This window comes from Diabrotica virgifera, chromosome 7 (genome assembly GCF_917563875.1).
Source record: "Diabrotica virgifera virgifera chromosome 7, PGI_DIABVI_V3a".
Taxonomy (NCBI): Eukaryota; Metazoa; Arthropoda; class Insecta; order Coleoptera; family Chrysomelidae; genus Diabrotica; species Diabrotica virgifera.
In genome coordinates, this window is record NC_065449.1 from 77269357 (window position 1) to 77294028 (window position 24672).

General features: G+C 34.5%; 1 protein-coding gene across 3 annotated transcripts in view; it reads left to right on the forward strand.

The window, feature by feature from the left end:
- The window catches only part of LOC114346442 (glutamate receptor ionotropic, kainate 2-like), a 793663-nt gene that overhangs the window by 282724 nt on the left and 486267 nt on the right, over window positions 1–24672 (forward strand). For all 3 annotated transcript variants that reach the window (XM_050656454.1, XM_050656452.1, XM_050656455.1), the window contains exon 5: window positions 16311–16486. In XM_050656454.1, coding sequence (XP_050512411.1) covers window positions 16311–16486 — 176 coding nt within the window. The remainder of the gene's footprint in view (window positions 1–16310; window positions 16487–24672) is intronic.

Below are 24672 nucleotides of genomic sequence, written 5' to 3' on the forward strand. Positions count from 1 at the left end.
ACCGTCAGTGACTGCACTATATTAACGAAGAGGTTAATGTGAGTTAATAGTAAAATCAAGGTAGATTATACTTTGGCATAGAGTTGCCCAAAACCGGTCTTGGTCTTAGTCTTTGAGTGTAGTTTTAGGGAGTGTAGTAGTTCGGATATACAGGGTGATTGATTAGTGGGGTAAAGCCCAAGAGATCCGCTATAGTAATAGATAGCAATGAAAGTTAATAACAAAAATTTTAGCCACCTTTGAGCTTAACATTACAAAATTAGTTAGAATATTACAGGGTGTTCGATAACACAGTGGCAGACCAAACTTTTGTTTTTTTAAATGGAACACCCTACATTTTAATTTATATTCAAAATTCAGTTAACTTCTCCATCACAAAAATATAAAGGTTTGTTATATTATACATTATAATATAATACATTATATTATATTATAATATACCTGCATTGGAATTGGTAGAGCAACAAATCCAGCCAAGTACCATCATAATTGGAGATTTCAATAGTCCATCCACGAGATGGGGCTACTCTAGAACCACCAACGTTGGGAAACACCTAGAGGACTTTTTGGATAACAACTATCTTGATGTAGTGAACATCCCACCTGCTTTCTTATCGTTTAGAGGAAGTCAATCAAGGCCCGATCTTGTCGCAACACACCCACACATTACAGGGAAGACCAGTGTAACCCTCCTGGACGACGCAGCAGGCTGTGGTCACCGCGCTCTGCTAGTGACATGCAAACTGGCAAAGGACAAAAAAGCCCAAAATCGCGCCCCGCGCTGGAATTTTAAAAAGGCGGATTGGAAAAAGTACAGGGAATGCACAGATGAAGTCCTTACACAACTAACACTACAAGAACCAGAAGAAGCAGCAAAAAAAGTAACCGAGGCCATATTAAATGTGCAAAAGAGTGCATACCGCGAGGTCAAATTAAGGGGTATAAGACTTTCTGGTCCCCAACGCTATCCAAATTGAAAGCTTCCAGAAATAAAGCCAGGGGCAAAGCTGAAAAATCCAGGCAAATGAACGATTGTGTAGAGCTTCGAAAGAGACAAGCGATCCTAATTCAAGCCATTAAGTCAGGGAAAAGAGAAGCTTTCAAATCCTTCCTTGCTAAGCTCAACTTCCGGAAAGACAGCGTCAAAGCGCACAGGTTAGTTACTACGCTAAACAATGATGGAAACAAGCAACAGCAAATGCCCATGAGAGGCATGGCTAGAGAACTCACTACACATGCCGATATAGCAAACGAACTCTGTAAACACTACACAAAAGTGAGTAATATTAAGATAAATAAGAGGGAGAGAGCAAGACTGTTGCGCTATACCCCTCCCCGGCGGATGAGCAAAAGTATAAAGGACATCTGTACAGAAGATTTCTCGATATCAGAGCTGGAAGCGGCTCTCTCTGAAACAAAAACGAAAAAGGCAGCAGGGATTGACGAGTTGTACCCAGAAATGCTTAAATATCTGTGAGCCGCAGCCAAAAACACCATTCTGAACTTGATTAACCTAACATGGAATTCAAGAGTCCCAAGTCAATGGAGGAAGAGCGAGGTCATACCCACCCTAAAGAACCAAAAAGACCCGAGCCTGAATGATAGCTACCGGCCAATATCCCTCCAAAGCTCCTTATGCAAAGTAGCCGAAAAAATGGTTCTGGACAGACTGAATCGAGCCATAACCCATCTTGAACTGATTGACGACGCACAAGCTGTCTTCAGGAAACACAGGAACACCATGGACCATGTAGTCGAGTTTGCTCAAAAAGTCAAGTATGCTTTCCACCGTAAGATGTCAACAGTTGCAGTGCTAGTAGACCTCAAAGCTGTATACGACACAGTATGGAGAGGTTTGCTGTTACACAAGATAGCTAAGTCTGGAATTGACGGTAAACTGTTCAATTGGATAAAATCTTTTCTCGGGGAAAGGTATCAGAGAGTCAAATTTCACAACCATTGTTCCAAATTCAGACTGCAAAGACAAGGGCTGCCACAAGGAGCTGTCATCAGCTGTCAATTGTTCAACCTAATGATAAACAATGTGCTCGCAATGATTAGAAAGACACCTGGTGTTGAAGCCCTCCTGTATGCCGATGACCTCCTAATATGGGCATCAAGTAGCAGTCTGAAAGCGCTCGAGGGAGTAATGAACCAGGCTCTCAAAAATCTAGAAAAATGGGCAGATAAAAACTGCCTAACTGTCAGTACAACCAAAACCCTATATCAAGTACTTACTCTTTCAACAAAGCAGACTGCTGTCAAGCTGACATACAAAGGAGTCGACCTGGAAAGAGAGGATGTAACAAAATACCTGGGGGTGTACATAGATAAGAAAATGACGTGGAAACCTCAAATCGACGACATTGCAGAGAAAGCCACAAAGAGATGTCGCTGCTCAAACGTCTCACAGCAACAAAATGGGGCGCCACGCAAGATGTCTTGGTAGCAACATACAAAACCTATGTCCGGCCGATACTAGAATATGGGAGTGAAGCTACAATAACTGCGAGTACAAACACCACCTCCAAGCTTGAAGTCGCCCAGAACACTGCCCTTCGCGTCATCACCGGTGCTCCAAAATCCACACCGATTACATCAATGGAAGCCCAGACCGGTATTGAACCAATACAATGCCGCAGAGAGCAACACGCGTTAACCTTCTGGGAAAGGCAAAGACGAATACTTCCACAAAAATGGGACGAATATAGACAAGCAGCCTCACGTCTTAAAACACAAACCACTCCGCTTACAGTAGCAAATCAAATCATGGAAAAATACCACACTGACCTGTCGAAAGCCGCCCCCTTCCCAGCGCAAACTACACTCGCCCGCTGTCTACCAAACACAGAATTGCGTCTTGAAAACCATAACGACCCGAAGCACTTATCGTCAGAAATTGTCCTAAGGAAAGCCGCCCTAGAGACGATACACACCAATTACCCAGCGCATGAGTGGCTCCACATCTACTGCGATGGCTCCTCGATGCCGGACTCGGGAAGAACAGGAGCAGGATATGTCTCAACGTTCTCCAAAGGCTCCATAGCTGTGGGTGCCCCTCTCACCAACTATGATGGCGAAATTGCTGCTATACACGAAGCCGCTAAATGTCTCGAGAATCTCCAACACCCCCAAAAAGTTGCCTCCTTCATCGACTGCCAAGCCGCAATCCTCGCCCTGTCGACCAATCGATATACCGACTGTGCCCAAACAATATCTTGCCGCGTCCAACTATCGAACTTGCTGGAAAAAGGGTGGCTGATTACTTTACAATGGATCCCTAGTCATGTCGGTGTTGAAGGGAATGAAACGGCGGATGAACTTGCAAAAGAAGGCACTACTCTTCCACAGCCCCCTAGCTTCCAATCGTACACATCAGCAAAGTCCACCATTAAAAGAGGAATCAAAGCGAAGATAAAAGGCCAGCAAATACAAGCCGGTGCTGGAAAATCTTGGGCCCATCTAATAGAGTCACCAATCCCTCACAACTTGCCGAGACCCATCAGTGTAGCCGCGTTCAGAACAACTACGGGGCATGACTACCTGGCCTCCCATCTACATCGCATCGGCGTCCGTGAAAATGACAACTGTCCACTATGTAATCAGCCCCAGATGGATGCTGCTCACCTCCCAGAGTGCCCAGCTCTGATAACAGACTCACCCGAGGAGGATGAAGATGGCCTACGAGAAACGGCTCGTCTATACTGGTCAGCGCGCCGCCAAATGGCTAACATGCGAAGGGTGGGCGTTGGCTAGTAAGTAAGTAAGTAAGTATATTATACAGGGTATTTACAAAGTTATAACCAATTTTGTATAAAAATCGTAACAAGTTCAACTCCCTGTATATATAAAAATAAGCACAAGAGCAATAGTTTATTAATGCCATATTTTTTTATTTATTGTCAAAATTTTCAAGAATTATTCTTCTTCTTCTTCCTCTTTATAAGCAATTCTGCTTGTTCATTGGCGGAGTGATACCTCTATGGAAGGTTGTCGCTCCATCTTTTGCGCGGTCGGCCGATACTTCTTCTGCCGATTGGTGATTTATCTCGTGCTATTTTGACCACACGTGTCTCCCCCATTCTGGTTATATGGTTGTTCCATTCTTTTTTTCTATTTAGTGTCCATTCGTTTATACACTGTACGTTACATTGTCTTCTAATATCTTCGTTCCTCTTTCGATCTCTCAGTGTATTTCCTGTAATTCTTCTCAGTACTCTCATCTCTGCCGTTTCCAGTAGTCTTTGTGTTGTGGCTGTAAGGCTGTATCGGGTCTTGTTTCTGATGCATATGTCATTATTGGTCTTACACTGGCTTTATAAATTCTTGACTTCATCTCAGTGTTAATATGTCGGTTTCGCCATATAGTGTTATTAAGGCATCCTGCCAATCTATTTGCTTTTTGTACTTGATTTCTCACTTCTTTGTCTAGGTCTCCGTAACTTGACAATGTAATTCCAAGGTATTTTACTTCCATTACTTGTTCAATACTGATACCATCAATTTCTATTTTGCATCTGATTGGTTCTTTACTGATTACTAAAGTTTTAGTTTTTGGAGATGAAATTGTCATATTGAATTCTTTTGCTCTTATGTTAAATCTGTGGACTAATCTTTGCAGACTATCTTCATCTTGGGCTATCAATATTGCGTCGTCTGCGTAGCAGAGTATTTTTACTTCTTTGTTTCCCATTCTATATCCTCTTCCTTTGTTGACGTTTTTGATGATTTCATCCATGATTAAATTGAAAAGCAGAGGACTCAATGAGTCTCCCTGTCTTATTCCGCTGCCTATATCTACAAGTTCTGTAGAACTACAGTTGTTCTGAAGCTATTTCCTTGTGGCATTTTTATGATTAATTATTTATATTAATTATATGGCTTATTTCCCATATAAATAATTAATCGTAGAACTACAGGTTCTGAAGAATTATTGACATCGCTAATTTTCTTTATATCTAATACAGGCTGAGTCAAAACGCAAGTACAATATTTTCTCAGTAATGTTAAATGGAACATTATTTTATATCATTATTGAAAAGTAACATTACCGTACTTTAATTTTTATATAACATTCCCTATATCCATATTTATTAATTTTCGAGATATTTTCATTTTTCAGAGCAAATTATTTTAGGTGTCTAAATTTATTTAAATTTTAAGTAAGCCATGACTGAATTGACAATTGACGATTACTGATTATCAATCCGGTATTCAATAAAACAATGTAGCAAATAAGGAAATAAAAATAACTTATTAGTAAAACATTTTACAAAAAAAAAAACACAACCACAACATGCAACATTTTTGAAACAATTAAAAACTACTTTTTTATGTAAATGTAACAAATAAAGAAAGAAAATTGGTAATAAATTTTACAAAAAAACACACAAACACAAAATACGACATTTTGTGAAGACAATTAACCACTACTTTTGTATGTAAATGTAACTATGTTACAAATAAAGAACGAAAAATAATTTATCAGTAATACATTTTGAAAAAAAAACATGTTTGAAAAAATTAGAAGCTACTTTTAATAAAATATTTTTAATATTTAATTACATAAGGTGTTCAAAATTACCTCCTAACATATTTATGCACACCTAAAAATGACCATTGAATGAGCTACTGACTCTACGAAGCATTTGTAAATTAACACATCTAAATACACTTTGTATTATATATTGCATCTCATCCCTTGTTGTTGGAGGTATTTTATAAACTTCATTATTAACGTAACCCCAAAACAATCAGTCAAGTTTATTAAATTCTGGTGATTTGGGTGGCCACGCTACTCGTCCATTGAAAAATGAAAATATCTCGAAAACTAATAAATTTAGACATAGTATCTAAAAAACAAAGTACGGTGATGGTACTTTTCAATAGTGATATAAAATATAGGGTGTTCCATTTAAAATTACTGAGAAAATAATTTACTTGCGTTTTGACTCACCCTGTATTTGATATAAAGACAATTAGCAATATCAATCATTCCTGAAAATTTTGACAATACGTAAAAATATATGGCAATAACAAACCATTGCTGTTTTGCTTATTTTTATTCATACAGGGAGTTAAACTTGTTACGATTTACATATAAAATTGGTTATAACTTTGTAAATGCCCTGTATAACATAACAAACCTTTATATTTTTGTAATGGAGAAGTTAACAGAATTTCGAATATAAAATACAATATAGGGTGTTCTATTTAAAAAAACATAAGTTTGGTCTGCCACTGTGTTATCGAACACCCTGTAACATTATAACTAATTTTGTAATGTGAAGCTCAAAGGTGGCTAAAATTTTTGTTATTAACTTTTATTGCTATCTATTACTATAGCGGGTCTATTGAGCTTTACCTTACTAATCAATTACCCTGTATGCTTAGAGACTCTATGAGATTCGAAAAAAAAAAAGAATGTGTGTGTAATTTATGTAAGTTATACTTCTATTATATGATTTCAACGAAATAAATATACTTTAAAAAGTATATTTTTATTTTATTTAAATATTAAACTAATTTTAATGCTTATCACTTTCCAAAAAAAAAAAAAGAATAGGAATGGTCCGGATTTGAACCCAAGACCTCTCGATCTGTAGCAGAATACTCTACTAATGATGCCACGACCTCCCTGTTTATATAGTTTCTCGGACATAATAACAATTCACGGTAACAAACAAACGATGTGAAGTGTAAGATAGAAAAATGTTTTAATATTAAATGTACTTATCTTACTCCCGAGAAAGACAAATCCAAAGACACAAAAATTATAATAAATATGTTTATTAAAAATACTAATATATTTTTTGACACTTTTTTTGCACTGATGTATACAATAGAACCTCGATAAGTCGGATTAATCGGGACCGTGGCCGATACGGGTCGATCGAAATTCCGGGTTAGCCGGAAAATATGGTAAAACTTAATAAATAACACATAAATCATAAAAAATATGCACATTATAATTGCAAAAACATCAAACACATATGCATAGTAGATCTAAATTACGTACAGTTGTATACAGTATTGTTTATTTCTTGGTAAAAAACTCAGTCAAAGTGAAAAAAAAAAGAATGTGTGTGTACTTTGTACGCACGTAAGAAGTTATACTTCTATTATATAATTTCAACGAAATAAATACACTTAACAGTTACAATACCAAAAATTAGCAATAATTACCAAAAATTAACCAAAACTTAACAATACCAAAAATAAAAAAAAAAGAATGTGTGTGTACTTTGTACGCACGTAAGAAGATATTCTTCTATTATACAGTGCCGGTAAAAAGAATCTTTACATTACCAAATAAATCACCAAATTTGAAGACAATTTGCATGCGTTCTGTAACGCGCTTGGAGGGGAGGATGGGGAGGGGGGATAGCGTACTTGCGACGGCAATTATCTATGTATAAGTTTACGGACCGCTTGGCTAATTTGGGTTATTCTACGCGTTTGCACTGTAAACAGTTGCCTTTGTGCGGGTAGTCAGTGTTAAATTTCTTCTCATTTATCGCGTGAAGTTTGAGATCGTCAAATTCTAAATTGAACTGACAAATATGGGTCGAAAGAAACTCACAAAAGAGGAGAAGGTTCGTGCTTTAACATTAATGGACAAAGAAGACTCTGTAATTACCGTAGCACGTGTTATTGTTGCTTCAAGAGGGGCTATTTATTAACTGAAACATTGCAGCCGAACGTTTCAGTTGGTAAATAGCCCCTCTTGAAGCCCCAATATTACGTGCTACGGTAATTACAGAGTCTCCTTTCTTCAGTACTGTTAAAAGCACGAACCTTTTCCTCTTTTGTGAGTTTCTTTCGATCCATATTTGTCAGTTCAATTTAGAATTAGACGATCTCAAACTTTAGGCGGTAAATGAGAAGAAGATTAACACTGACTACCCGCACAAAGCCAACTGTTTACAGTGCAAACGCGCAGAATACCCTAAATAAGTCAAGTGGTCCGTAAACTACAGATAATTGCCGTCGTAAGTACGCTATCCCCCTCCCCCACCCTCCCCTCCAAGCACAGACAGAACGCAAACAAATTGTCTTCAAATTTGGTGATTTATTTGGCAATGTAAAGATTTTTTTGCCGGCACTGTATAATAGGTAATTTAAACGAAGTAAATATACTTAAAAGGTTATTTGTACTTATTTTATTTAAAAATCAAACCAACTTTCTTATCTACCACTTTCCAAAAAGAAGAATATCTTCAAAAGTTATATAATAATATACTTACAATCATAAAATCTATAAAAAAAAATAAAAAATAATAGCTTGCTTGGGGCTCGAACCCACTTCACGTCGACCGCGCCGTACGAAAGCTGACGGCATTTCAAACTAGACCACATTCGCGTGTACGTCATGTGGGAATATACACAAACTAAACGTTTACACCATAAATTTATATGAATTTAATCAAATTATTAGTTTGATTTTTGTCGAAATAAAATACAACAAAATATAGAGTAAGAAAACAATATATGAGATGAAGATTTATAGAAAGTTTGTTCGTAATCAGATTATGTAAATTAAAGCATTGCCTACTAATAGGTAACTACATTATTTTGTTTACATTTTCCAAATAGATAGGTATTGAAACTATTAGGCATTTCCAACTGAAACATTTAGGGCCGGTTGTTCGAACGCTAATCAACAATGATCACTATAAAATATTTAATTACTGTCACAACTGTCAATGTCAACTTTGGTTGGATTGCTGAAAACGTAATTGATTATAATTATGAGATTAGTTAATCAATTAACATAACAAATATTAACATAATTGATTAACTAATTTCATAATTGTAATCAATAATTATGTTTTCAGCTACCCAATCAAAGTTGACATTGACAGTTGTGACAGTAATTAAATATTTGATAATGATCATTTTTGATTAGCGTTCGAACAACCGGCCCTTAGAATTACGTAACCGCGGCTTTTCAAAACTATTTAAAAAGTCACTATACCTAATTATAAATTTGATTTTATTTCTGTCCACACATCAATAAAAACTAATATTATACAATATTTTTGTTTACCGATAATCTCCATATTGAACAATTATTGACAGATCATTTCAAAATTTCAACACCCAATCAGAGCCCGTATAACCACTAATACCATACTGTCGGTGTGCGCATGCGCGGGGATCAATCAAATTTTACTCTCAATCGATTCGCCGCTAAAGAAGAATATCTTCAAAAAAATGAATATAAATCGTCCGGGATTGGAGCCCGCGATCTCTCGATCTCTGGTTCAATGCTATACCAACCGAGCTATCAAGCCCCGTGCTATTGACGTGTCGGATATAATTACACATCACGGTGACAAATAGATCAAAGTGAAGTATAAAAATAGATATTTTATTATCTTACGCCCGAGGAAGACAAATCCAAAGACACAAAAATTATAATAAATAATACATTTACTAAGAACACTAATATATTCTTTTAATGACTTATTTGCGCTGATACATATATAATTTGAAAGATTAGCAACGAACTACATACTGTCTGTCTGCGCATGCGCCAGGGAATTATACAATTTCACCCTCGATCGTAAAGAAGTATAACTTCAAAAATGTTTGTTTTGTCTGATGAAAATCGGACCGGGTTAGCCGGACTTCCGGGTTTTCGGAGGCCGACTTATCGGGGTTCCACTGTACATCTTCTTCTTCTTAAAGTGCCTATCTGTTCCGGATGTTGGCGATAATCATGGCTATCTTGACTTTGTTTACCGCAGCGCGGAACAGTTCAGTGGTAGTCGTGTTATACCACTTACGTAAATTTTGAAGCCAGGAAATGCGTCTTCTTCCCGGTCCTCTTTTACCATTTACCTTCCCTTGGAGAATCTGTTGGAGAAGGCCGTAACGTGAACGGAGAACTGGAGAAGGTCGTAAGAAGAACGTTGGAGAAGGCCACTGTACATAACTTGAAATATTATCGCGCCTAAAGAAGTATAACTTCAAAAATATGTAATAAACATTTGGAAAATTGGACTCATGCGCATTACGAACAATACCATAAACATACTTAGCGAATCAAAATATCCACTAAAAGAACACTTGACACATTCGACAAGTACTAGTACTAAGAGGTCGTAATAATTACAATTCTGAATTTTCTTTTTTTTATTGTGTAGACATGACTCTGTCTGTTTTTCAATGTGCCTCCAGTAAGTTGTTATTCTCTCGGCGTTCTTACTACTCTATTTGTTGTAATTTGGCTTTTGTGGTCGTTCCACTCTTTTGTTTTTTACTTAGTTATTTATCTCCGCCGTATATCTGCACTTCTGGCTCTACCCCATTATGTTTTACCACCGATTTTTCGACGGGTTTTCGTCTCCATTTTTGTGCTTTCTGTATCAGATCGTGTTTCTGCCGCGTAGCATTATTGGTCTGGTGACTGTTTTGTAAATTCTGCCTTTCACTTCTTTTCCGATATTTTTATTTCTCCATATTGTTGCATTCAGGCAACCTGCGCTGCGGCTCTGTTTGCTTTATTCACTTGATCCTCCACTTCTGTTTCGAACTTTACCTAGCTATTGTAGACCACTCATCAGCGGTAAAAAACTGTTAAACCGTGGAATTTTGAGAATCAACAGCGCTTTTAATGAAAATTTGGGTTTAATTCTGTTGACACTCTTCTTCAAAATCTACCGTATGTCGAACTGCTCTTTTGCCCTGGGGATGAAAACAACCCCATCTAGGGGATGAAATTTTTTTAATGAAAAAATAACTATGGAAATCGATAGAGTGACTAATTCTGAGTAAATTTTGTTCTATAAATTTTTTTCGCAAAATTGACACTTTCCAAAATATTTGCGAATGAGACTATGCATTATTCATTGAAAAAACTCACGTTTTATGACAGTTTTTCATGAATAACTTAAAAAAGTTTAATTTTATAGAAAAAATCGTTACGAATAAAATTGTGGCTAATAAAAAGACAAAGATATTCGCGTCGGAAAGACCTAGGTAAACCCAATAACGACTGAGTCATTGCTCTTTAAAGGATGGTTATTTTCAAAGAACCTCGAAATAGAGAACCATCAATCTCAAATAACTCGAATGTGGTGTCATTTTTTTGGGAAAACTTTACAAACATATTTTAAAGATCATTAAATAATCTTTAAAATAAGCTCTGACTGACTAATGGTATTTTGCATAAGAACTGACTGACTTATGACGAAAATAAAGTCGCTCTCTGCCTTTTTGTTTTTGAAATGTAAAAATTAAACCCTCGTCGTTACAATCCTAATAGAAATGAATAGCTCCCACTTGAAATTAAATTTATTTAGGTATAATTGATACGATTCATGTGACGCGACCGGTTTTAAATGCTTAGTTTAGAAAAAATAGTTGATTAAATCGTGCATTTTTCTCAAATAAACCTAAACGAATTTATGACACAAAAACCAAAAATATCAAAATTTTTAATAAAAGCAATTCTACAATTGTTATTTGAAACATTCTTTCATATTATAAACAGTTTTATATTAATTTAAGAAACATAAACTTTGTTTTTTTATTTTAAAAATGTCATTTTCGATTTAATCATCTATTTTTTCTAAACTAAGCATTCCAAACGGGTCAAATCATATGGATTGTCTCAACTGTTCCTAAATAAAGTTAATTTCAAGTGGGAAGCTATTCATTTCTATTAGGATTGTAACGACGAGAGTTTAATTTTTACATTTCAAAAAGAAAAAAGCAGAGAGCGACTTTATTTTTGTCATAAGTCAGTCAATTCCTACGCAAAAAACTTTTGTCAGAGCTTATTTGAAAGATTTTTTAATGAAATTTCGAGTTATTTGAGATTAAAAGTTCTCTATTTCGTTGTTCTTCGAAAATAACCATCCTTTAAAGAGCAATAACTCAGTTGTTATTGAGTTTATTCAGAAGCGAGTCTCTTTTTTTTGGCTACAATTTTGTTCGTAATGATTTTTTCTATAAAATTAAATGTTTTTTAAGTTATTCAAGGTTATAAAACGTGAGTTTTTTCAATGAAAAATGCACAGTTTCAATCGCAAATAACTTGGAAAGTGTCAATTTTCCAAAAAAAAATTTATAGGACAAAATTTACTGAGAATTGGTCGTTCTATAGATTTCCATAGTAACTTTGATTAAAAAAATTTCCATCCCCTAGATGGGGTTGTTTTCACCCCCAAGCGCAGTTCGTCATAGGGTAGATTTTAACAAAGGTTATAATTACTATCTAAATCCAAATTTTCAAGAATATCGACTTTGATTCTCAAAATTCGACGAGAAAATAGCTGTTGATTGGACTACAGACAATGTGATGCCTAAATATTTAATCTCTAGTTCTATTATTTATCTGACCATCCAGCTCTATTTTACATCTTATTAGAATTGCTGTTATAAACATGCATTTGGTCTTTTTTGAGGAAAAAAACATGTTAAATTTTCTGGCAGCATTATTAAATTGGTGCAGCATACGTTGTAAATAATCTTCACTTTTATAGATTAGTATTGCGTCGTCTGCATAGCAGATTATTTTAAGTTGTTTTTTTTTCCAATTTGATATACTTTTTTAGTTCTTACTTTTTCTATTATTTCATCCATGGTCAGGTTGAATAATAGAGGACTCAGGCAGTCTCCCTCTCTTATCCCATTACCAGCTTCAATTGCATCAGTTAGTTCTTTTACTTTACTTCAGTACCGGTGCTAGGGTATAAGGCGTCCGACTGCAAAACTAGCATAGGCGCCCTTTATTTATTTAAAATCAATATTTTGTGAAACACCAGCAGTAAAAAGACTCATTATGGCGCCCCCTAAACAACGGCGCCCACCTGCAGTGAATCCCTTGCAGGCCTGTTATCGCCGGCCCTGCTCTACTTTTATTTTTACTTCTACTGTTTATTGTCAATTCACGTGTTGGTGGTTCATTATCGTCACCTTTAGCAAATACAGATCGAAAGTAGTCTGCCTAAGTTTCCTTCTGAATAGGTTTCGTTTTTAATAGTTCATTCATCTTTTTTCCTTGTCCTCTGATCATTCTCCTTATGATCGTTATTCTCCCTCTGCTCATACTTCCTTTTGTGTTCCGTAGAAATCGTGTTTCATCTGTTTTGAGAAGTTCTTCCAGTGTTCCCTTTTTATTTGTCTTACTAAAGTGTTCGTTTCGTTTCTGATTTGTTTATAGTGGTTGAATGCCTGTTGTGTTTTTTTCTGTATTGTAAAAAAGTTTTCTTCTTTTCTTCACATTTTACCTTTACTTTTATCATTATAATGAAATGATTTTTTTTTCATCAGGTGAGTTCTTCGCTCTGAAATTAATTGTCCAGGTTTTGAGAATAGCCGCCCTCTAATCATAAAATAATTTTCTTGCGTTGCGACGCCGATAGTACCATCGTATCCAAACTTTTTAGAAATGTGTCACCTTAGCTGTTAAAAAATATAATAACGTTAGCATACCTAATGTTAAGGACTCCCACTCAATAATTTATTTTTTTCCTTATTAGTTAGTATACATTTATTAATTTGATTGGTTTTTACTATAGCTATTCTATTACTATAGCTATGAATTCAAGCTTAAAATATACCTAGTCTGTTAGGTTGTTACAAGATCGAAAGTAATGTTTAATAAACAGTAATAGGCTAATGGGTAACTGCGAGAGTTGCAAGACTCTTGCTGCAAGCCCAAGACCGTGTGCGCAATACCAAGACCAAGACTGTCCAAGTTTTATCTTGTTCTTGAATTTGGGTAACACTACTTTGGCAGTAATTTATCGACTTCCCAAATTTCTGATATATTTTCCAGATTTTTCTAACCTGTAATGTGGTTTCCCCCGAAATAGAGTTCGCACGGGAACCAAAACGTAGGTTCAGTTTGCTGTCGGAAAATTTTACTTTCAGACATTGAAGTAAAATTAGAATATTCTCTAAATGCCACTCTTTTTAAACAATATATTTTCATTCAGTATTTTAAAAAACATGTACACAGACATTTTACGATTTACGACATACACATAATAGACAGTAAGGATGATGGGCATGACTAGACAAATCGGCCACGTCAAGTCCTGTTTGCCAAAGGACTCATAGATAGTAATTACCATGACCACTGTGTCACAAAGAGAATTGCATATTGTAGAACTGGACGTAATTGACCAATAAACGAACTAAACATAAATAACAGTTGATTTTTGATATTTGGAGGATATCCAAAATACACTCATAAAAATATACGATAATTCCGATGTCCTACAAGCAGGTCAAATGAACAATAACAAATTAAAAGCAATATGGGTCTATCTAATATTTATAAAATATATTTCTGCATTATGTTGTACTTACAATAATATTGTCACAAAATGTTTTTTACACGATTTGATCTTTAAATAGACATATCTTTGTGTTACATGGATTATTACAGGGAAGTCTTAGGCCTGGATCCCGCGTACCAAAAAAAGTGTATTAATAGCAAGCTGAAAAGGACCCCGCAGAAACCTTATGGGAAATGGCTCTCTGTCAAATGCTCTGAAACTTTGGATTCTGATAGTCCTTGATGTGTAGAACAAAAGCCCCAATGGGCCCCTAGCTCCAAAAATCATGGTTTTAAGATTTAAGCCTCTGAGGTTATACAGCGAGGAGGTCGTTTGAGTAATAAATTCATTTTCCCGAGAGTGAACGACTCTGGAGATAAATCCCGAAAGAGATCGATTTTTATTTTTGATTTATAATTTTTTGGCAGATATATCATACCAGTGCGTCATCCATCTTGGCGTGATGAAGTAATCGATGATTTTTTTAAATAAGAATAGGGGTCGTTTGACAGCTCATTCGAAAGGTTAATAAATTCTATATTTACTAATATAAACGTTAACATAATTATTTATACAGGGTTCCCAAAAAAACTTTTTTTGTATTAAATTAATCGAAACAAAAAGGAGAAGGTATATAAGTTATTTAATTTGAAATACATTGTACTGTTGCCCGAAAACAGGAAAAACAGTATTTGATAAATAAATATTGTTTTTCGCTTAAATTCAATATTAAAGCTGCCACCCACCTGCCTGTAGCAGTTTGAACATTTAATTTAAGCGAAAAGCAATGTATATTTTTCAAATTAACCTGTTTTTCTGTTTTCTGACAGCAGTAAAATGTATTTTGCATTAAATAAATCACATACATTCTTTTTTTTTTGTTTCAATTAATTTAATTAAAACAAATTTTTTGGGCATCCTCTATAAATAATTATATTAATGCCTATATTAGTGCACAGAGAATTGAATAACCTTTCGAATGAGATATCACATGAACCCTATTCTTATTTAAAATAATCATCCATGGCGTCATCACGCTCAGATGGATGACGTTACTAGTATGATATATATGCAAAAACATTATAATTTAAAAATAAAAAAGTACCTGTTTTGGGATTTATCTCCAGAGTCGCCCATTCTCAAGAAAGTGAATTTATTCCAACTCAAACGTCGTCCTCACTGTATAACCTCAGAGGCTTATATCTTAAAACCATAATTTTTTGGATCTGGGGGCCCATTGAGTCTATTGTTCTGCACATCAAGGACTACCAGAACCCAAAGTTTCAGAGCATTTGGCAGAGAGCCATTTCCCATAAGGTTTCTGCGGGATCCATTGTTAATAGCTTCACGGTGTCTAGTCGGACAAACTTTGATGTATGGGAACACTGGAACAGGGGAAGTTTTAACTGTGGAACGTGATTTTAACTGTGGAGCTTGTCATCCTGACTGATAAGTTTATGATTGTGAACACTAGCAGGTTGTTTTAAAGTCAATTCAATAGCAAACTTTATATATTATAATATATGAAAAAATGTTAGTCCGACAAATATGTTGGGCATTTTAATAAGTCCGGAGTAAGTCAATATCTCAAAGGACAGGAATTATGATGGTGATAAATAACAGTCTGATTTTTGTATGAGAGTTAGGTGAATGGGTAACAAATCAATTGGAAGTCCTTTCCGACAAAATACATGGGACGTTGTCGTAGTCTGACTTTCGAAACTAGTAACCTATTTCACAATTAAAACTTCCCCTGTTCCAGTGTTTCCTTACATCAAAGTTTGTCCGACTAGACACCGTTAAGCTATTAACAAATTTTGAGCTTGTTATTAATAAACTTTTTTTTTGGTACCCGGGATCCAGACATTCTCTATTTCAATGCTTTTATTATGCGGATAAACTGTTTTATAATTCAAATTAATAGCTGATTTAGTTAGTAAATTAGCTATAAGTTTATAAAGATTTCTGATATTAAAAAAATCACAATATCTAACTACGAAAAATATATTCCAGGTCTATTGAAGCTTCGGGAGTTGGTAAGATCTCCTCAAAATGGTGGGCTTGAGATTCACCTACGGCAGGCCAGTCCGGAGTCATATCAGGATGTTCTCAAGGAAATTAAAAATAAGGAGATACATAATATTGTTGTCGATACCAAGCCTTCAAATTTACAACATTTTTTAAAAGGAGTAAGTCAATATCTTTCTGTAGTATTCAACAATTTATAAGTGGTAGATATGCATTTTAACTAAATTAGTATACCGGGTGTCCGCTTATATCCCCCCCCCCCCCATTTTAACTGCCTATAACTTCTAAACGGCGATAGAAATATGCGGTTTTTGTTGAAATGTTTAATTTTAGTAAAAGTTTTGTCTGCATGGATTGAGTTTTTTATATCACTTTCAATTACGAAAAAAAAATGGCGGATTTTTGAAAAAACTTTGTTGTCTTTTTTTTAATGGAACACCTAGTATATTTTTAGTAAATGCAAAGAACGGTCATTCACCTATCCAGCGATATAAAGATTTTTAAAATCGGTTGACAAATGACTGAGTAATTAATTTTTAAATTGAGAGAAGCACCGTGGATATCACATAACTGTTCGTCCGCTATAACTTTTCCTATGCGTCACGATTCATTTTCAAACAAATTAAGTCAAAACATAAAGTAAAACGTACGCCGATGTGTAGTATATAGTATACATTATACAAAATGTATATACACATCGACGTTCGTTTCACTTTATGTTTTGACTTAATTGTTTGAAAATGAATCGTGACGCATGGGAAAAGTTATAGCGGACGAACAACTAAGCAAATTACTATTATGAGTATGTTATGTGACTTCCATATTGCATCTCTCATTTTCTTCTTCTTCTTCTTCTTTCTCGAAACTCCTTATGCCCCTCAGGGGCGTCGGAGGTTTTATTCATCCTCTATCCATATCTTCCATTTCTTGCGGTCTTTTACTAACTCTTTCATTTGTTGATGCGTTTTTCCTTTTTCCTGTCCAACTTCTATAATCTGATCGATCCATCTCTTCCTTGGCATCCCTTTCCGTCTTTTATCATATCTTTTTGATTCCATCACCTGCTTTGATAGTCTTCCCTGGTCCATTCTCTTAATGTGTCCATGCCATTTTAATTTTCTTTTTTGTATCTTTGTTATTATCGATTCCTGTTTCAGTCTTTGTCTAATATCTTCATTCCATATTCTGTCCAATTTCGTTTTTCCTGCTATCTTAGATGCTTCATCTCCGCTGCGTTTATTGTACTGTCTATTTTTGCATTGTTTACCCATGTCTCACTTGCATATATTAAAGTTGGTACAGAGGTATTGTTGTATACCTTCAGTTTTATTTCTTTATCTATTTCTTTCTTTTCAAATATTGTTTTATTTAGTGCATAGTAGATCTTATTTGCTTATTTTCACTCTGTATGAGATTTCTTGATTTATCTTTCCATCCTCTGATATTATTACTCCAAGGTATTCAAACGTCGAGACTGCTTCTATTATTTCGTTTTTGCACCTAAATATCGTTTGGTTTATTTCTTCCCTTTTCTTTTGTGTTACTATCATGGTCTTCGTTTTCTTTACATTTACCTCCATTTGTCTGCTATTATTACTAAGTCATCTGCATATAGTAATCCCCCCATTCTCACTGGTACTAAATTCCTGTACCCTATTGTTGACTGTAATTGCCTTGACCTCCTTTTAGCGCTCTTTATTACTCTATCCATTACTAATATAAACAAAACTGGATTGAGACTGTCCCCTTCTTTTATTCCTCTCCTTAGGTTTATTACTGGCGATCTGTTTCCGTTTATTTGTATTTTAGCAAGTACGTTTCTATATGTACTTTTTACCACGCTTACTATCTTTTGCGGGATTTGCAGATCTTCCATTACTGACAATATTACTTCTCTATTTATAGAATCAAAACTTTAATATCTATAAACGTAATATACAGTGCTAGTCAAAAGTCCGTACCCCTCCTCGTATCTTTTGAACGGTTATACTTATAATAGTGGAATTTGGAGGGAGGAAATAAACGGATATAGGCTTCTTAACTAGTCATGACAGGTGACGTAATAGTGACAGATGACGTTACAGCGCCACTATGACAGATAATTTTAAATGGGACCTTATGGCAAGTGATACCTCGTTTGAAAGGTATTGAAAATACCTATCCAGTCATACTAATTGTTTTGGGTTTAAGTTGATTTTGATTTTGGTGAATAAATTAAATAAATATAACATTGCAGTTTCGTATTTAACTAATAAAAATTCAAATGTCCGCCTATGGTTTTTTTGTCAAAAAAGTTGACGCTTTTCAGTTCTCTAGTAGTTTTTACGTCAACGTCAACCTTTTTGACAAGTAATCATAGGCGGAGGTTTGAATTTTTATTAATTAAATGCGAAACTACAATTTTATATTATTTCATTTATTCATCAAAATGAGCTTAAACTCAAACAAAATTAGTATGACTGAATAGGTATTTTCAATACCTTTCAAACGAGGTATCACTTGCCATAAGGTCCCATTTAAAATTATCTGTCATAGTGGCGCTGTAACGTCATCTGTCACTATTACGTCACCTGTCATGATTGGTTAAGAAGCCTACATCCGTTTATTTCCTCCCTCCTAATTTCACTATTATAAGTATAACCGTTCAAAAGATACGAGGGGGGGTACGGACTTTTGACTAGCACTGTATAAGTCTTCTCCTATTTCGTTTTCCCTTTCAATTATATTTATCAGTATGTATATATTATCTGTTGTTCCTCTTTTCTTGCTAAAAGCAGCTTGTTCTTCTTCTAGTTTTCTTTCCAGTTCTGTCCTGAGCTTCCTTTCTATTATCCCGGTGTAGACTTTATATGCCACTGATGATAAGCATATAGCCCTATAGTTATCACATTCCGCTTCATCTTCTTTCTTGTGTATTGGTATCAATAAATTTTCTTCCCAGTCTTTTGGTATCTTTTCTGTTCTCCATGCTTCCCTCATTATTTCCAGTAGCCAAAGCTTGCCTCGTTCTCCCACGTACTTCATCATCTCCGGATCTATATCATCGGCACCTCCCGCTTTTCCAGTCTTTATTCTTGCCAATCCTTCTGCAATATCTTTGATATGAATTTCGTCTACTCGATTGTCCCTATCCTCTTCTCTTGCCTGCTGTCCTCTCTCCTCATTTTGTTGGTTGCTTGCCTCGAATTTTTCTTTATAGTGATTATTCCATTGTATGTCTTGTATGTTTGTTTTCAATTCATTTCGCTCATTTCTAATTCATCTTATTTGATTCCTTTTTGTTCCTTTCATGCTTCTTATTTTATTCCAAAACTGTTTATTGTTATTCCCAAAACCTTCGTTCAATTCTTCACCGAATTCCTTCCAGCTTTTCTTCTTCGCATCTTTTACTAGTTCTTTCACTATATTTCTCTGTCTTCTGTATTCGTCTCTGTCTTGCTCTTCATTTGTGTTTATGTATCGCTTTCACATTTCTTTCTTCTTTTTTACTGCTTGCTTTATTTCCTTATTCCACCATTCAGTTCTTTTATTATTCTTCCCATTCTTTCTCATTCCACATACTGGTTTTGCAGTGTTCCATAACGTCTCTCTCAATTTTTTCCATCTATCTTCCATATTCCATATTTTTTCATTGTTTTCATGCTCTTCCAGTATTTAATCTGTCTCTCTTCCTCATTTCCATATTTTTCATCTTATGTATTGCTATTTTTGTATATTGAGGACTCTATTACTTCCATTAGTTTCATGTTTATCTCTGCTATCACTAGTCTGTGTTGGGTACCGAGTTCGGCTTCGTTCTCTGTTTTTATATTTTGTATAGTTAGTTCTGCGTCTCGAGGGTATACTATGTAGTCAATTATGTTTCTCGCATTTCTTTCTTCTGCTACGTATATATATTTTTCGTTTCTCGGTTGATACCAGAAAGAATTGCCTATTAACAAGTCATTTATTTGGCAGAAACTTATCATTCTTCTACCATTACTATTTATCTTCTCTTCTCCATACCTTCCCAAGAAGCCTAATGCCATATTTTCATCATTTTCTATTCGTGCATTCCAGTCTCCTAGTAAAATGATGTTTTTGCTTTCCTCTTGTATCTCATCAATAAGTTTCTGTATGTCATCATAGAATAGTTCTGTTTTTTTATGCTCGGTTCCTTCTACCGGTGCATATACCTGTATTATGTGACATTCTTCTTCTTCTAACTCTATTTTTATGTATATGGTTCTTGATGATACTGGTTTAAATTTGGTTATTCTTCTATTCATTTCTCAACTATTCCCACGCCGTCTTTGCCCTTTGTCCTATCTGAACTCCGGAATAGTAAAGTATGTGCTGACTTCCGATATCGACAATTCCATTTCCTACTTTTTTCGTCTCGCTTATTCCTATCAACTGCAGCTCAAATCTTTCCATTTCCTCTGTTAATTCACGTTCCTTTCCTGTTATCGAAGTTATATTCCATGTACCTATTCTCGTTTGACATTTGTTTTCATTTTTCTTTTCTTCCTTGTTATTAGTTTTCCTCGTTGTTTGCTCTTTCATATTACTGGATGTTCCATGTCCTTTCCTGGTCGTCATCAATGTCTCTCCGTCCAATTCGCTTATCAGTTTTTTGGATGGATTGTTCTTGGGTATTTGTTGCTCATCTCAGGTATTAGTTTATCCCCATTATTGTCCCATATCCATTCTTCGTTATATATTATTATTTTTTGAAACCTTACTTTGACTTTCTTTCCCTTGCTTCTTTCTTCTTTTGCCTTAATTTTTATTTTTCCTTGTATATCCCTCTTCTTCTTGCTCATGTCCTCGTTAATATATATTTTCCCTTGTCTGTACCCTCTTAGTTTTATTTTATTTTTCATGACATTATATCTTTCAGACTCGTTGCTTAGCTTAATCAAACAGGTTTTACTGCCTAACCTTTTAGCATATGCTACTGTTACTTGCACTCCTAGCTCGTTATCTAGGAAAGTTTTCATTTCCTCTTTTAGAATGCTGGGTTCGTGTTCATCCTTCTTGAAATTAAGGCCTTGGATTACGATGTTATTTCTCCTTTCTTTGTTTTCTAATTTCTCTAATCTGTTATTTATCATGTTTATATGATTTTTCAGTATATTGTTTTTTCATCTTTGATTAATTCATTCTCTTTCACTATTTCCTTCATCTCATTAAAATACTGCTTATTGACCTCCTTTATATCTTTTATTTCTTGATGCACAGCTTGTAACATCTCCAACAACGCCCCCATTTGTTTCTCCATTTTTATTTGAAAGGAATTAAGTTAGGCATCCACCGCGTCTCGAGTGCAGTTCACAAGGCGCGAACCCTACTCAATTCAAGCTCACCCTTCCCTGCCTTCCGAGCTGGCCGTGTCTACCTTCCTAAAACCTCAAAATATTTTATCTATTTTTGATGCTGTCTGCCGCATTTGAAATATCTCTTAGGCCGGCCCTGTTTTCTTTCCGCTTCCAAATAATGTGGTTCTTAACAGTACTGATGTCGCTTTTCTGCTTTTTATTTTGGCTCAGCTGACGGCGTTTATTGTTGTCTAAATTAATTAATTTATCTCTCAATTTAAAAATTAATTGCTCAGTCATTTGACAACCGATTTTAAAAAACTTTATATCGCTGGATAGGTAAATGACCGTTCTTTCAATTTACAAGAAAATATACTGGATATTTCAATAAAAAAAGTCAACAACGTTTTTTTTTCAAAAATCCGCCATATTTTATTTGAAAGATATATAAAAAATTCAATCCATTCAAACAAAACTTTTACTAAAATAAAACATTTCAGTGAAAACCGCATAGTAGTATCTCAAGTCGTTTAGAAGGTATAGGCAGTTAGAATGGGGAAAAATATAAGTGGACACCCGGTATTATACAATGAGTATTTAGCGATGATCATTATGATGCGAGTTTGAGGGATAACACACGAGCCGCGAATTGTCATTTCGCAGTTCATCTTCTCGGGCCTTTATCGTATAATGTATTGTCATTTTTAAGATAAATAAAGGGACCACATTTGAACCTAATAAACAAAACTTCCATAAAAACACTTGGCTGTAACATGGATTACCAAAAAGAAAATAAGCATGATGGAACTAAATATATTGAGAAATTAGAGAAAGCACTTGGAAATATTACGATAAAAAAAGCTCTTCGATTAGATTGGATTGAGTCTGAGATGATGAAATTTCTAGCACGTGAGTGAAATGAACAGATTTTAGAAACACTTTAAACAATAGACTCTAAGGTTTATACAGGGTATTACATTGGGAAACAGAAATATTTGAATGGTAAATAGAGGTCACTGAGGCGGTTCTCGATATACTACATTTATTGCCTCAATAATTTTTATAACTGAGCTACAGGGTGTTTTATCGATTTTGTCCATCTCTTTCTGAACCCATTACCTTAGAACCACCTTGTATATTTTTTTGGTATTTGGTACACATATGTCTCATTTATAAATCAAACCACCCAACTACTAATCACAAAAAAATCCAGGTCCGGATTAAAAAAATTATAAATCCCTTGTGACCTTGAAATAACACAATGTAAATTGAAATTTCCAAAATCCGTTTGTACATCATTATTCACTACATGGGAACAGCCAACTTACTTATCACGAGAAAACTCCAGGTCCGGACTAAAGAAATTATAAATCCGTTCTGACCTTGAAATAGCACCCTGTAAATTGAAATTTCCAAAATCCGTTTGTACATCATTATTCACTACATGGGAACAGCTCACTTACTTATCACGAAAAAACTCCATGTCCGGATTAACAAAAATATATAAAGTAATTGTGACTTTGGATCAACAGGTTTGCAAATTTGAAAAAAGCAAAAAATACTAAGTTTAATGGTTCGCTTGAATTTTTAGCGCAGACAATTTAATAACAGTACTTTTGAAATTATATCGAAATTTTTTCGTGGGTTCTCAGAGTTCTTAAAAAATTTTGATATAATTTTTAAAAAGTCAATAAATTGTCTGTGCAAAAAATAAGAGGTAACCAGTAAACTCAGTTTTTTGTGCTGTTTTAAAATGTACAAACGAATTTTAAAAACTTCAATAAACAGGATATTGTTTAAAGGTCACAATTATTTTATATTTTTTTGTTGTGATTACTCAATGGATCGTTCCAATGTAGTAAATAATTATCGATTTCTTTTAAAATAAGTATTTATTTATTAATTTTATTAATTTACCATTAAAAGTGCTTTAAAATCCTGCTTTTCAATTTCAGAGTTCTTAAAAATTTCAGTACCTATATTTAATTTTAAAATTAAATTCATTAAATTACCTGAGCAAAAAATTAAAGCGAAGCTATGAACTCAATTTTTTGTGCTCTTTTTAAATGTTCACATGGATTTTAAAAATTTCAATATAAAGTGTGTTATTACAAGGTCAGAATTACTTTACATGCTTTGGTTAATCCGGACCTGGATTTTTCTTGTGATTACTAAATGGGTCGTTTCAATGTAGTAAATAAGTACCGATTATTTTTAAAATCAGTATTTGTTCATTAGCTTTAATAATTTCTTATTAAAAGTTAATAATACCTGTTTTTTAATCTCAGTTCTTAAAAATTTCAATATAATTTTAAAATTAAAGTCGTTAAATTGTCTGGCCAAAAAATTGAACGGAACAATTAAACCTATTTTTTGTGCTCTTTTCAAATATGCAAACGTATTTTGAAAATTTCAATATACACGGTGTTTTTTCACGGTCATAATTATTTTATAATCTTTTTAGTTCTGATCTGGATTTTCTTTTGATCAGTAGTTGGACGGTTTGGATTTTAAATGAGACATAATATGTATACCAAATAACAAATAAAATATACCAGGTGGTTCTAAAATTATGGATCCAGAAAGAAATAGGCAAAATCGATAAAACACCCTGTAACTCAGTCATAAAAATCATTGAGGCAAAAAATCTAGTATATTTAGAACCGCCTTAGTCACCTCTATTCACCATTCAAGTATTTCCGTTTTCCAATGAAACGCCCTGTAGCAGAATATTGTTGGGGATATTAAAAGAAAATAAAATCGATTCAGTTAGACGATAAATAAATTACATCAAAATCAATTAGATGATCAACAAGCAGCATATACAGGGGGTTTGGTAAAGAATGGGCCATAGCTTAACCTTAGATTCCTGAGGAAAAATAGGTCGATTTAAGCTAGTTTAACTTAGTACAAAAGTTTATAATAACCGAAATAGTCAAAGTTACACTTTTATTTTATTTATTCTTGAATATTTCCTAACAGGCATGGGATAATAACACGAAATTTGGTAAACGGGGGAATTTTTTGGACGAGAAATCTAAATACGC